The sequence below is a fragment of the Moschus berezovskii genome, chromosome 27, assembly GCF_049115385.1.
Source record: "Moschus berezovskii isolate FMDL1 chromosome 27, NW_MosBer_1.0, whole genome shotgun sequence".
Classification (NCBI taxonomy): Eukaryota; Metazoa; Chordata; class Mammalia; order Artiodactyla; family Moschidae; genus Moschus; species Moschus berezovskii.
Window position 1 is genome coordinate 31,735,325 of NC_142486.1, and position 15,453 is coordinate 31,750,777.

The following is a 15,453-nucleotide window of genomic DNA, read 5'->3' on the forward strand; positions in this document are numbered from 1 at the left end:
GTGCCAAAGGTTACAAGTTTTTGGTTGAAGACAAAATGAGACATAATACTGTAAATTAACTATTTCAATAATTTTTTTTTTAAAGACAAAGTATTAGAGATCAGCAGAACTCCCCTTTTTTCAGCTTTAGCAATAGGGAAGGAGCATTTCCTTGAAAGCAACTGACATGGAAAGCATCCCACTCCCATCCTTTCATATCAAAATTTTCATAGCTTTTTAAGAAACATATTTGATTTACAATATAGGGTTAGTTTCAGGTGTACAGCACAGCGACTCGGCTAATTTCTTTATCAGTAAATCTTTGCTGCTTATCTATTTTATGTACAGTAGTTTGTACTTAATCATTTTAACTAAACTTTTTATTTTGTATTGGAGTATAGCCAATTAACAATGTTGTGACAGTTTCAGGCGGACAGCAGATGGACTCAGCCATACATACATATGTATCTGTAGCTCTTTGCAAAGCCATCCTGAATATCCATCAAAAAGCTCCTAAAAAACCCTCTGATTTACTTCAGTGATGAAAGGCCATATGGCTATAAAAACAAACAAAAAAGAGGCAAAGCCTTAAGTACTGACTTGGACAACCTTTAAGACACCTTAAGAGAAATGGGCAACGTACACAGAACGATGGGTACAGAGCCTACTTCAGTTCAGTTCAGTCGCTCAGTCGTGTCCGACTCTTTGCGACCCCATGAATCACAGCACGCCAGGCCTCCCTGTCCATCACCAACTCCCGGAGTTCACTCAAATTCACGTCCATCGAGTTGGTGATGCCATCCAGCCATCTCCTTCTGTGTCGTCCCCGTCTCCTCCTGCCCCCAATCCCTCCCAGCATCAGAGGCTACTACTTGTCTTAAAAAAGAAAAAAAAAAAAAAAAAAGAAGCCCAACGATCCATAAAGAGAAAAAAGTATAAGTATTTCCTAAACGTACGTAGAACATCCCCGGAAAGCTCCAGGAGGGGCCCGCGGGGAGGGAGAGGGGAGTTCTCCCGTGCTCCAGTCTGCACCGTTACTGCACTTGCTCTCTCCTCCCGCCTCTGTGAAACTCGAAGCTCAGGAGCCCGGGCCCGGCTCACCGTTCGGGCCGCACACCGCTTAACGACTCGCCCGGTGTTTCCCGTGCACGGAACCGTCACCAGCCGGCGGGGTCACCCGGCAGGTAGGTGGTGGGGCCAGATTCCCCACGCCCCGCGCTTCCTGCTCCAAAGTAGGGATCCACCCAGTGCGGGTGGCCCCACCGGGTGGGCGGACCGGCCTCCCTTTCCGCTTCAGGGCGCTCGCCCGCTTTCGTGGAAGAGTGAGAACCAGGCGTTGCCAGGCTGCTCCCCGCGCCTCACAGACACCGGGAGCTGAAGAAACTCGAGAGGCATCTACGCCCCTCGTCGTAGCGACTCAGATCGCAGAGGGAAAACCTACCTCAGTTTGCTCGAGCCAGCCAATCCCTGACACCGCGACGCCGAAGCGCTTGACCCCGCGCTCCCGGAAGTGACGCGAGCGTCCGGTTCCCGCCTCCCAGCTTCCGGCTACGGGCGTGGGTCCGCGCGTGCGCACGGAGGACGAGCTCGAGGGTTGGCACCCGAGTCTCCACGCGGTGAAGGCGACATGGAGGCTTCGGCTTCTACCCCGCCGTCAACCTCAGCCGCGACTTCAGCTTCGACAGAGACCCCGGCCGGCCCGGAGCAGCTGGACGAAGAGCAGGTGAGTGGCCCCTGGGCGGGGAGTTTGGAAGCGGGGCGGCCGAGGCCGTGTGAGTCGCGGATTCCGAGGGCGAGCTCCGCGCCGGTGTGGACGCCTTCTGGGGTTAGGGTCGCCCGTTCGCGGTGTCCTCCGCTCTCCCGCTGCCTTAAACAGCCGGCTAGACGCCACCTCCTCCAGCCCTGCGGCCTAGCTCTCTTGAGTTGATTTTTTTTTTTAATGGCCGCTCCGCGCGGCTTACGGGGTTCTAGTTCCCCGACTAGGGATGAAACCCGTGCCATCTGCAGTGTGAGCTCGGAGTCCTAACCGCCGGATCGCCAGGCGAGTCCTTTACCTTGAATTGGATTTCAGGTATACCTTGGGTCCCTGGAGTGAGGCCCACCTGGCTCTGCTTCCCTGCCGTTTGCCTTTTTTTGCTTTTGTTTCTTCCAATTCATAAATCTCTCAGTTGATTGCAAATAATTAGCGCAGAACACAGAGTAGCCTCCAAGGAGAAGTCATGGGAGGAGGCGTCGCAGCGCAAGCAGCAGTCCGGCAGCTGTTCTCTTAACAAGCCCGAGAGGGAAGCAGGCTCCTACTGAAACAAGGCCTCCGGCAGTATCCGTCTGGAGCAGCTCTCAGCAGCGCGGAAACGGGTCCTCCAGCGAGGAGACTTCACGTCTCTCGGCTCCGGGGTCTCTTTTTGAGGAGTGGTGATAAAGAACCCACCTTCCAGTGCAGGAGACATAAGAGATGCGGGGTTTGATCCCTGGGTGGGGAAGATCCCCTAGCGGAGGAAATCGAAACCCACTCCAGTGTTCTTTCCTGGAGAACCCCATGGACAGAGGAGCCCGGTGGGTCCATGGGGTTCCAAAGAGTCAGACTCCACTGAAGAGAGTTAGTGCACACGGTTATTACAGGGGAGTGGGTTATGTCTCTATCAGTTGCTCCTTCTATTCCACATTACACACACATTGCCCTTCAAATTTCTCATCTAAAGTAACACTCTCAGGTTATCACTCTGAGACACTTGCAGTCTTACAGCAGGTTTTTAAAAAATGTTTATTTGACAGATCCGGGTCTTAGTGGCCTCATGTGGAAACTCTTGGTTGCTGCATGTGGATCTAGCTCCCTGACCAGGCTTGGAACCCAGGCCCCTGCATTGGAAGCACAGAGTCTTAGCCACTGGACCACCAGGGAAATTGCTAGCAGATGTTTTAAAACAACTGATGCAGAAGTTCTTGCTGGCCACTGTGACTCCATTTTGAACTACTTCACAGAGTTTTTGTTGTTCCATCACTAAGTCGTGTCCAACCAGACAGAGCATGCCAGGCTCCTCTGTCCTTCACTCTCTCCTGGAGTTTATGTCCATTGAGTCAGTGATGCCGTACAACCATCTCATCCTCTGCTCCCCCTTCTCCGAGTTTAACATTGCTAAATGTTTTAAGTTTTTCACAAGATGAGTAGGTATCAGAACACAAAAGGAATTGCCTTATAACAGCAATACAGTGGGGCAAGAGAAGAGCGAATGTCTCTAAAACAGACCCAAATTATACCTTGAAAACCACACGACTGGTTTGACTCCTCTGAGTATTCTAAAGGAATGCTTTTCTAAGGTTTTACCAAGTTTTCCCTTTCAGTTCGGTCAGTTCAGTCGCTCAGTGGTGTCTGACTCTTTGCGACCCCATGAACTGCAGCACGCCAGGCCTTCCTGTCCATCGCCAACTCCCAGAGTTTACTCAAACTCATGTCCATTGAGTCGGTGATGCCATCCAACTATCTCATCCTCTGTTGTCCCCTTCTCCTTCTGCCTTCGATCTTTTCCAGCATCAGGGTCTTTTCCAGTGAGTCAGTTCTTGGCATCAGGTGGCTGAAGTATTGGAGTTTCAGATTCAGCATCAGTCTTTCCAATGAATAGTCAGGACTGATTTCCTTTAGGATGGACTGGTTTTCCCTTTAACATTTTGATTAGGCTTTGTTAGAAATAAAGCTGCAAATTAGAAAGCTTTATTTTTTATTAATTTTTATTGGAGTATAGTTGCTTTACAACGTTGTATTAGTTTCTGCTGTATAGCAAGATGAATAAGCTGTACATATACACATACCCCCTGCAGTTTGGCCAAGTCGCTTGATCCTTGGTAACTTCCTCGGATTTAAAAATGGACTCTGCTCTCCAGGATCAGAGAAGGTGATGCAAACAAAGCAAGGGGGCCAGGGAGGGCCTGGCGCATAATAGGCACTCAGAAAATGTGAGATGCAGATGTATTGTGCTTTTATGGGGTTTGCTGCCTTCATTTTTGGGTGCAGGGGAAACATGCTCCCGCTTAATATTTTGTTTTGGCCTTGTGGGGACCTGTGCCTCCTGCAGTGGAAACTCAGAGTCTTAACCACTGGACTTCAGGTGGCTGCATTCCTCTGATTACAAATTGCACAATCTTGATGAGTATGGTTGTGGAGATTACCTGCGAAAATAGAAACTGAGCAGGGACAAATTCTGGGGAGAGGTTAGATTTTGAATTTTGCTAAATTCAATTGAAATTTGACTTACTTGTTTATCTCCACTTTGCAGGTTAAGAAGGCAGTGGAGGCTCTGTTGGCACATTCCAGATCCAGGAAAAACGCGAATGGATTACTTCTGAATGAGAATGAAAATTTCTTTTTAATGGTGATATTATGGAAAATTCCAAGTAAAGAACTGAGGGTCAGATTGTAAGTTCTTGTTTTCTACTTTTGCTGGTCTTAACTGCTTGGATGTTTCGTGGAACTTTAACAACTGTCAACTTAGTTTTTGGTGGAAACTTTGCAAACTCAAAATATTTGATTTGAAAACCATTGGATTTAGACATGCTTACATTTTCTAAAAATTCCATCAGTTTTCTGAATGGTTGGTGGATGATTTGACCAAAGCCAAACTCAGTTCTGTTGAATCTGGCTAGCTCTGTTCAGTCCTTTGTTCTGTGAGCGGGTCTGGCGGTGTCTTAGGTTGGGGCTTTTTGGCTTTTTGCCTTTTCGCAGGGTAGCTATCCCGTAGTCTGTTTAGCTATCTTAAGTTAGCTCCCTCAGATTGCCCTCGGGGCGTTCAGGCCCAGTCCTTGCTCTAAGAGATGCAGCCTGTGCCTCCCTGCCCAGCCCCCGCTTGCTAGTGAGGGTTGCGGGCAGTTGCCCGCTTCTCCGCTGAGAGTTACCTCTGGGCACTTAGCCTGTGGGTTTTAATTATTTATTTCTTTTTCCTCCTGGTTACGTGGCCCTCTGAGGTTCCAAGGCTTGCCACAGACTCACCAGTGAGTGTTTCCAGGTGTTTGGAAACTTCTCTCTTTTTTTAAGCCTCGCTTCCCCAGGATGGATTTCCGTCCCTCCCTCTTTTGTCTCTCTTTTTATCTTTTATGTTTTTTCCTACCTCCTTTCGAAGACAATGGGCTGCTTTTCTGGGTGTCTGATGTCCTCTGCCGGCACTCAGAAGTTGTTTTGTGGGATTTACTCAGCATTCAAATGTTCTTTTGATGAATTTGTGGGGGAGAAAGTGGTCTCCCCGTCCTGTTCCTCCGCCATCTTCCTCAGTTCTGTTGAATCTGAAAACCTGGTTTTTGAGAGGACAAAGGTTAGAATAAATGAAGCAGCTTTTGTATTTTCATAGAATCTTATCTTTCCATGTCAAACTAGTTCTAAGCTAAAATTACTGAGGTGCTAAACTCATTCCTATATACAGAGACTATTAAAGATTTGACAGTGAATTCCTTACGGAAAAGAAACCCATGAAGATTACACATTCTTATTGCTGGAACTCTTAGGTCAAAGATGCCAGACTTAGCAAATAAAAATACGGGGGAATTTTTTTGTTAGTGTAAGTAGGTCTCATGCAGCATGGGGACATAATTATGCTTAAAACATGATTCAGGTTTAACTGGGTGTCCTATATTCTGTCTGGTAACCTGCCATTCTGTGGAATCCTTCATTTCCAAAACCAGCTCTGTTATAGAAAGCAAGGTGTGGGATAGCTTTTCTTTCCCCCGTAAGGGTGGAGGATAGGGGTTACAAATAACTACAATTGGAGATGTTATTCCCGGATGTCCAGTGGTTAGGGCTTCACCTTCTAATGCACAGGGGTGCAAGTTCAATCCCAGATTGGGGACCTGGGATCCCTCATGCCTCTTGGCCGAAAACAAAAAACAGAAACATTGTAACAAAGTCAGTGAAGACATCTAAAAACAATTTTTTTTAAAGAATGATTACAAATTGGGAAGGCCTCTTTAGCCCTCAGACTCTTTTAACTCATCCCCATGAACAGCCCTAGCCATGTTGTTTTAGTTACTGCTTTACACCCGGTGTGTTCTTTCTTTATTCCACACTTTTGCCCTCACATTGTCCAGGTTATTTTCCCAACTGCTCACTTGGTGATTTCTGCCACTTGCCATCCCATTGTCCAAGTCCGGCTGCAGCTTGCTCTCCTCTTAAACTAAAGCTAAGTCTTTTTTTTTCCTTTTTGAGACTCAGTATAATGCATGTTTGCTGGTCCCTGTAGGTTTGCTCTGTTTTCTGTTTCAGCTCTTAAGAGTTAGGATTATGGAGCCCAGAAGTTTCTGCAAGGTAGTGTTCTGAACCAGAACTGCCCTGATGAAACTGGATTATTCTAGCACTTCATAGTACATGTGTATATATAGCAAACATGTAAAATAATGATCAGACTTACCTAGCAGGCCAGTGGTTAGGATTCCACCTTCCAATTCAGGAGGCGTAGGTTTGAACCCTGGAAGGAACTAAAATGCCATGTGTGTTGTGGCCAAATAATAGTGACACTTTTACTATTTTGAGTGTTCTTGATATATTTTAACTCTTAATCACATTCCAGATGTTAATGGTATTTCGGTCTGTGGATATTTGTGGTGATTTAGTGTTTGAATCTTAACTTTTCTGTACCATTGAAAACCGTGTGTATGTGTGTGCTGTGCTCAGTAGCTTCTGTTTAAAAACCATGAATAAAGTTTATTGAAATGACTGGATTTATTGTGTATTCTGTGGAATATAAACATATATATAATCAGTTATAATGCTTTATTCCTTGGTCTGTCTCATGTATTTTGCAGGTCTTTGCCTCATGGTATTCGATCAGATTTAGCAGATGTTTGTTTATTTACCAAAGATGAACCCAATTTAAGCTCTGAACAGACAGAACGTTTTTATAAGAAGCTTCTAAACAAGCATGGGATCAAAACCATTTCTCAGGTAGGGAGCAGGTTAATATTTTCAAGACAACGAAAGATTGGATTCAATTGAAGTGACAAGAGGGTCTTCCCCGGTGGTCTGGTGGTTAAGATCCTGTGCTTCCACTGCAGGGGTCCTGACTTTGAGCACTGGTCAGGAAACTAAGATCCGTCATGCCTTTTGGCTCTCCCCCCAGCCTGACCCCCCAAAAAAAGATTTCAGTTGAAGTGACAAGTAATACATTACCTAGTACATGTTCCTCTCCTGGGAATTTAATTTTTAACCTAATTTTCCCTTTTAAATTCTCACTGGCTTTGGGTAGGGCATATTCCCTCTAGCTTGTAACGAATGAGCTGTTGAGGTTGGTTGGCCTCGGACCTCTACATGTGCATCAGTGATGTTTCCATCTTGAAGATTTTACAGAAGGTTGCTCCGTTAAATTGTTCCTTTCTCCTTAGGGGTGTCCTGCGTTTGCATCTGTTGATCCCAAACTCCTAATTTGTCCCTCCTCTTCCCCTCTCCCCTTTGGTAACCATAAGTTTGTTTGCTGTGTCACTGAGTCTTTCTATTTTGTATATTCATGTTTTTACATTTTCTTAAATTTTCTAGATTATCCCCCTCCGAACTTTAAAAAAGGAATATAAAGCCTATGAAGCCAAGCTCCGCCTCTTGGGTAGCTTTGACTTCTTTATTACAGATGCCAGAATCAGGCGGCTCTTGCCCTCCCATCTGGGGAGGCATTTCTACAACAGAAAGAAGTAAGTTTCTCAGCAGTGACTGGACTTGAGTAACGTGATGTTTACGGCTGTGTATGTGCCGCGGTAAAGAGCCATTCTGTTGTTCTAGGGTTCCAGTATCTGTAAACCTTCAGTCCAAGACTTTGTCTAGAGAGATCAACGACTGCATTGGGGGAACTGTCTTAAACATCTCTAAGAGCGGCTCTTGCAGGTAGGTAAAAGGCATGAAGGTGTGCCTCTGTTTAATTTTATCTTTAGTAATGGTTTTATTGGGGTTGCAAAGAGTCAAACACGACTCATTGACTGAACGACAACAGCGGTGGCTGTATAAACATTTATAAGATGGTGTTAATGAAATCAGATTCTTAAGTTAAAATTCATTCCTTATACGTATTCAGTTCTCTAGAATGGTGCTGCCCCCTAGAGCTTTCCACAGTGTTGGAGAAGGTCTGTGGCTGTGCAGTCTCACAGGAGAAAGCGCCGCGTGTGGCTGCTGAGCGTGATGTGGCTGCTGCAGCTGAGGAACCAAATTTCCAACTTCACTTGTTTTTAACTGAATTTAAAAAGGCATGTCTGCTGACTTTTACTGTATTGGACAGGGCACCTCCAGACGTTCAGGAAACCAGGAGAATAAGACCGATGCTTAGGGAACGTAGGTAGTTCTGGGCTTCCGTGTTGACCAGCATCATTTATCCTTTAAAGTCAAGGCCCACTTCAGTCTTGCTTTAACTTCTTGAGAAGTGAGTTCTGGATCCCCCCTGTTTCACCAGCCTGTTTTATATCTCGGCATGGTCTCATGGAGCTTCTCTTTCCTGGAATGCTGAGCTGGGTGGAATCCCCACAGCCACCAAAGATCTTTTAGGACAGTGACTGCATCCTAGCCTTCAGGTAGACAGATAGCAGCTCAGCCTTTTTATCTTTTTTTGATTAGACTGAGAAGCAGGTTGAGTTTGAGTGCTTAAAGGGAGGGTTAAGTTTGAGTTGTGTGGAGGAACATAATTCAACATCATTTCATAAAACAAGTAATCTGATGACTGGGACATCTGTGGTGTGGGCATGGGCGGCTGCCAGTAGGGCAGGGCTGTAGAGCCTTTCCACCCAGAGATACCCCAGAAGCCCATGTGAACCCAGTGGTCACATCCATAACAAAACAGGATGTCTTGGCTCTGCTCACCAGGGAGGCCAGCCCTCAGTAGTGTCTCCGGGCGAGTTAGAACAGGGCATGGCTGGGGAGACTGGTGTCATATTCTGCCTGCAGGGGGGGAACCCTCCTACTTGGGTGAGTTAAGCAGCTAAATAGAGTTGATGGTCAGGCCTAGACCCTCAACTCTGTATATTATAGGCTGACGTAAAAGTAGTGGTTTATGGGAATCAGTTAGCTTGAGGGTCAGAGGCCTGATTCAGGGTGTGCTTGCAGGTCAGTGCCAGTGGGCACACAGAATTTTGGTTTGAGAGAGGTGGGATCACCAGCCTGTGTCACCCTCATTCTGCAGATACCCCCACCAATAGCCAGCCTGCCTGTCAGCTCTCCTGGTAGGGAGAGTGGGAGCTGGCAGGACCAGGGGAACTGGTGGCTGAGCTGTCGGCACTTCTGGGCTCTCCATTGGCCTTTGGGTGCCGTCTGCTTCAGCTGAGGAGATGGTTTTGCTCTTGGCCAGAAGATGCTATTCCTTGAGCAACTGATGCTATGTCAGGGCGGTGGGGCTATAAGATAGCAAGCGGTCCTCCCGGGAGTGGGTCCTTTCCAGAACAGCCACTGTTGGGGGTTATCACTCTCAGCAAAGCTTGAGGGCTGACTCGGGGACCTGTGTTCTCCAGAATGCAGGTAGAATTTGCTGTGGCCCTCCACTGACCCTCCCAGCCTCACACAGTTATGTGCCAGCTTCTTAGTCGCTGCTTGTTTTGATGGCGGGGGTATAGTTACTTCACAGAGTTGTGCTAGTTTCTGCTGTACAGTGAAGTGAATCAGCCGTACATGTGCATGTACCCCTTCCCTCCTGGATTTCTCTCCCATCTAGGTCACCAGAGAGCAGCGGCTAATCGCCTCTTGATATTTCAGGAGGAGGGTATTTCTTTTAGAACAGGAAAGATGATCATCTTCTCTTAAAATAAATGGAAGACCTGAAGATCTTAGTGTTTCTACCCTAAAAAAAATGTCTGAGTTGTGTACTTCTATTTGTCATATACCAGGCTGTGCTTTATTTTGAGAAGCAAGTTACATTTTCTCATCTCTGTGTCGGATGCTTTTCCAGCACTATCCGCATCGGTCACACGGGGATGCCGATTCAGCACATCGTTGAAAATGTCGTTGCCGTTGCGAAAAGGCTCGCGCAGAAACTGCCAGAGGTACGGTCGCTCAGATGTCTCGCAGTCAGTCCTTCACATAAAAAAAGCAAAACCCACACGGGTGACGTTGCTCTTCTTTCTGTTTCAGAAGTGGGAGAGCGTGAAGCTCCTGTTTGTGAAGACTGAGCGGTCAGTTTCCCTGCCTGTCTTCTCTTCCTTTGTCAGCAGTCAGGGTGAAGCCCAGGGACTCCGCGTACGAGACCTGTTGAGAAAGGTTAGTAGAAGTTCATGTCCTGACAGGCTTCATCGTGTCTGTAAGCACAGCCCGAGAGGGAACAGAGGTTCGGAAGAGCCTGCAGGAGAGGCAGAGAGGCAGAGGAAGCCCTAAGTCTAGGCTGCGTGCTTGGTTATTCGTGGCAAAAGGCAAGCCCGCTCGAGGCGGCCATGCCTCGTGGTTCTGGTTCGTGGGTTTAGGTGCTGCCGGTGCTGTTGCAGAAAGTGGCGGGAGGGAAGACGGAGCCTCTCGTTACTGGTTGGTCCAGTCTCCTAGTTGATTCAGTCTCTCTCCAGCCATGTTCATCCATGTGTCCAGTGAGTGTTTTTTTGTTTGTTTTTGTGCCTGAACAGCAATGTCCCGTATATGAGTTAAACTACACACATCCTCCCGTGTACTCTAAATCACCTTCAGGTTAGAATACTGAATGCAGTGTGAGTGCTGTGTAAAGAGTTGCCAGAGTGCAGCAAGTTTAAGTTTTGCTGGTTTGAACTTTGGGGATTCCCCCCACCCCGAATATTTTTGATTCACATCTGGTTGAGTCTGTAGATATGGAGCCCTGCATGTATGGAAGGCCAGCTGTTTCACAACACATACTGTACAGTTCCGAATTATTCTTAACTCAACCTGTAGACGAAGTTGAATTCCACACAGCCGGTGACCACACGCTTCACATAACCAGATTCTGGACAGAATGTACCACATGAAATGCGTCTTTGGCTGTGGCTTTGAGACAAAGTGGAGTTGGGTTTCAAGTGGTGGCAGTGGGGCTCGTTTGCTTGGATCTTGTGCAGGTCTAGGCTCTTTCAGGAGCTGACAAAAGACCTGACTGCTTGTGCTAAGAAGATTTCCACCCTTAAAATTATTCTTGGTTCTTCTTGGAGGTATCAAAGAAAAGCCGAAAGAAGAAAGAGCGTGCTCTTAAAAGACAGCAGGAGAAGAAAGAAAAGAAGCTTCTGAAGCAGGCTGGAAAGGCCAAACCTGCCCCAACAACAGATGCAGTGGCCCCCAAAACTGGGACCGTTCCAGCCCAGGACCCTGCACCCCAGAAGGAGACCAGTGGGGTGAGCGCCCTGCCTAAAGCACAAGATGATTCTGAAGATGAAATCCCATTGCTGGTGCCATTGACGGAAACGCCAGCTGCAGGAAGCGCCAAGGTATTTTCATTAATATTGGTGCCCGTTGTGGGTGAGTTCTGGGGCTCGCGTGTGCCAGGAGGCACTGCTGAGGGACAGGGAGTGCTACCCCTGGGAGGCAGCTCTTGTAGAAATTTGTGAAGTAAGGGATGAAAAATACCAGGGTGAGCCCCAAGAACCCCTGACTGACTCTGCCCGCCTCCTTAAATATTGGAGTGACGTGTAGTCAGCCAAGGCTTTCTTCATGTACCTTGGAATCAAGGGAGACTCAGCCATATTAATAATGCTAATAATTCAACCATGTTGCCTGTGGTTTTGAAGAACAGATTCAGTTTGCGAAGGTGAGTCCTCAGTCACCACATAACAGATCTCAGAGAACTTACCTGAGGGGAAACTTGGGTGCTGGGTCCTGCCTCTGACACCTTTGCAAATATTCGGCCTTGCGTGGCTCTTAACAGAAGTCTGACTTCATGGGTTTCAGAGGAGGTGATTTAAAGGAACTGAGTTTTTCATTTTGGGGTGCTTTTTTAATGTTTTTACTCAGAGTATCCATCCAGCTATTGGGGAGAGACCTCAGAGGGGAGCAGTGGGTCCTTTCTAAGAGATTTGGAGGGTGGCCTTTGCATGTGTCTGTGAGACTCACAGCCTGTCTGGGCGCAGCCCGTCAGGTCATCCCACGGCTGTCCCTGCACTTTACCTATTACGTATATTTTTGTAACAGTAATCCTTAAAATCTTCAACAGAATTATAATTGTCCTCTATTAGTGAAAATATTACTTCTAAAATATCCCCAAAATGCTCTTGAGATTTTTTTAATATATTTGAAATTAATGTTGATGATCAGTATGTTTACTGTAAGCAGTATAATTGTTTCTAGAAGAAATAAGCTGTATTTGTTTTAATGTGACTGAAAGGTGATAAGCTGGAGATTAAAGAGGGGAAAGCATCGTTGCCAGGGTGATACGATTCAAGAGTATTCAAGTGTGGGTAGTTCCCTGGAAGTCCAGTGGTTGGACTCGGTGCTTTCACTGCCATGGTCCTGGGTTCGATCCCTGCTCGGGGAACTAAGATCCTATAAGCTGTGCAGCGTGGTTGGAAAAGAGTGTAGAAGTGTTTGTGCCTTTTGAACCACCTAGGAAATTTGGAGAAAGATACAAAAGTTTCATCATATTTTTAATATTTTTCAAAACTTCCATCTGTTGTTTTATATTGTCAGAAAAAGTCCTGTTGGTGATTTTGTCTATATTGTCTCTCTGTGTGGGACACAATCCATTGCTGGAATGGTGTCCGTGGATCATCTAGGGTGCTTGAAAAATCCAGGTGTCCCAGCCTGGAGTACAGTCCCTGCTTTTTTCTAACACGCCTCACTGTTGGTTTTAACTGGGTAACCAGCCAACCAACCTGGTTTTCAGCAGGATAACCCACTGCCGTAACCCACATATAGGGAATTTACTCCTGGGGGTGAAGAAGAGTCAGGATGAGGTCACAGGTCTCCCAGCTGTGCTCCCAGCGCGTGCTTCCCGAAGCCCTTAGCCCCAGCCATAGGAAAAGATGGTTTTCCTCTGATTGGACCAAGAAGATGCTAGGGTCCTTTCCACAGTCATTAATAATGAATGCAGCTGCCTTTCAAAATGTTTGCAAGGCAAAAGGAGGAAAGCATTCCTTACTCTTCGTGCTGCAGTGTGCCGTTTAGGGGTTCTCTAAATTTTAAGAACAGAAGCTCTTTGGGTTACATTGTCAGTAGTCTGGCCCATATTCACCCACCTTTTTCTTTTTCTTAGATACAAAAAGCTGCCACAGGAAAGAAGTCTCCGAAAAAGAGTCCTGGTCCCAACACTGCTCGTGGGAAGAAGAGAAAGGCCTCCCCAGCCCTGGAGACCCCAGTAGCTACGGAGCCCAAGACCCCAGGGAAAGGCCCCGGGAAGAAGGCCAAAGGCAAAGAAGAGGTGGAGAAAGAAAGAAACTCTTCCCTGGGGAAAAAAGACCCGAGACAAACTCCCAAAAAGCCCGAGGCCAAGTTCTTCACCACCGCTAGTAAATCTGTGAAAAAAGCCCCCCGTGCCCTGACACAGCGACCCAAAAAACGCAAAGTACCCCAGTCAACCTAAAATTAGAGACTCAGCCAGCAGGAAACTCAGCTATCCGAAGAGCTTGTAAAAACAACATACCTGCGTTCTGACCCTGACCCCTGCTGCAGCCTCAGAGTGAGACCTACCTAGACTTCATATTTTTTAATACCTCCACAAGTAATTCTGATACATATTCACGGGTGTATAAGAACCAGTAGTTGGCAGTAAGTCCATTTGTTCTTCTGTGTATTTGCTAATATAATAAAGGGAAAATACAGTGCCTCTCCGTGGTTGTGTTTTATTATTAAAGTGTCGCATTTGTTTCACAATACACTGTTGGCATTCCAAATCTTGTTGGTGTTTTACTTGAGTGCCTATGAGATAATTCTTTTCTTCATCTGCTTTCAACCATTTGTTCACTTGACAGCTCCATTACAGTAATTTGTGCAGACGTATCCAGAGCTTGTCTGCAGGCCACTGGTGGACTTGCATGCGAATCAGCCATGGAACTGGTGACCAACTCCAGTTTCATGGCCCCCATGCTGAGATGGGTCTTGGAAAAGACCCTTGAATCAGAAATAAAATAATTGATTCCATGGCCCAAGGTTCCAGATCACTGAATTAGCATGCATTTGTTGAGGGAAATTAACCATCATCATTTAGAGAAGCCCTGGATCCAGTCCTGCAAACTGGAGGTAAGAAAATGCTTATTTCCCATAGCCTTTCCTCATTCCTCCAGATTACTCCTCACCCTATACAGATTTACTTTCCTAGGGGAGGAAGTGCAGGAGAAAAGACTAAAACTTCAGGTCGTCGTCAAACATACCTGAGGCAGTAAATTGACTTTGCAGGTACTTCTGCTGGATTTGAACTGGAGTGTACGTCTCTAGTAAGTGATGTAGTCACTAGTACAGAAAGGACAGAGGCGTGCTTTCCAAGATCATGTCATTGATGAATAGAATGACAAAGGAGTAAGAGCTTTAAGTGGTTCTCCAGGTTTTTAAATCATGAAAGCTTTTGAAAAACTGTTTCACGCTATTGTCCTTTTAGACTGTTTAAAGTGAGTATGCTACATTTAATGTAGGGGTTTAGCATAATTGACGGAGAAGGCAATGGCAAGCCACTCCAGTACTCTTGCCTAGAAAATCCCATGGATGGAGGAGCCTGGTAGGCTGCAGTCCGTGGGGTTGGCTAAGGGTCAGACACGACTGAGCGACTTCGCTTTCACTTTTCACTTTCACACATTGGAGAAAGAAATGGCAACCCACTCCAGTGTTCTTGCCTGGAGAGTCCCAGGGACGGGGGAGCCTGGTGGGCTTCCGTCTAGGGGGTCATACAGAGTCGGACACGACTGAAGTGACTTAGCAGCAGCAGCATAATTGATCTTATATTTAATTATATCATTTTATATATTATATAATAAAATGCTAAATATATAAGAATAAATTGTATACATATAATAATACAAATTTTTATTTATAAGACTATAAATCAAAAATAGGCAATCCAATTTTTAAAATGAGCAAAGGGTCAGAATGGACATTTGCCCAAAAGAGATACACAAATGACCAACAGGCACTTGAAAAGATGATGATCATTAGTCATCAGGAAAATGCTAATCAAAACCACAACAAGATATACCACTTGACCCTAAAAGACAAGAGGGATATGAAGAAATTGGAATGCATTGCAAATGGGAATATGAAATGGTGCAGCTGCTTTGGAAAACAGTCCGGCCATTTCTTGAAACAGCATAAAGCAGGGTTAACCGCATCCATTCCTTTGTATACACCCAAGGACGTTAAGAACATAGGTCCACAGAAAGATTTGTACTTGAATCTTTATAGCAACATTATTCATAATAGAGAAGTAAAAACAACCCAAAGTCCATCAGCTGATGAATGGATAAACAAAATGTAATATATCCATTCAATGGAATATTATTAAACCACAAAAAGGAATGACTTACTGATACATTCCATGACATGAATGGACCTTGAAAATACTATGACCTGTCACCCTCCAAGTCCAAACTTTCAAGGTGGGAATGTGTGTATGCATGTGCAGTCATGTA

The 15,453-nt window shown here is 45.9% G+C and overlaps 1 protein-coding gene across 1 annotated transcript; it reads left to right on the forward strand.

The window, feature by feature from the left end:
• Positions 1–1,537: 1,537 nt before the first annotated feature.
• RSL1D1 (ribosomal L1 domain containing 1) lies at positions 1,538–13,666 on the forward strand. Its single transcript, XM_055409514.2, has 9 exons — positions 1,538–1,702; positions 4,248–4,387; positions 6,760–6,898; positions 7,487–7,635; positions 7,724–7,825; positions 9,867–9,960; positions 10,049–10,174; positions 11,059–11,331; positions 13,092–13,666. Exons 1-9 carry the CDS (start codon positions 1,607–1,609, stop codon positions 13,416–13,418), a joined length of 1,446 nt encoding a protein of 481 aa, XP_055265489.1. The 5' UTR covers positions 1,538–1,606; the 3' UTR covers positions 13,419–13,666.
• The last annotated feature ends 1,787 nt before the right edge of the window (positions 13,667–15,453 follow it).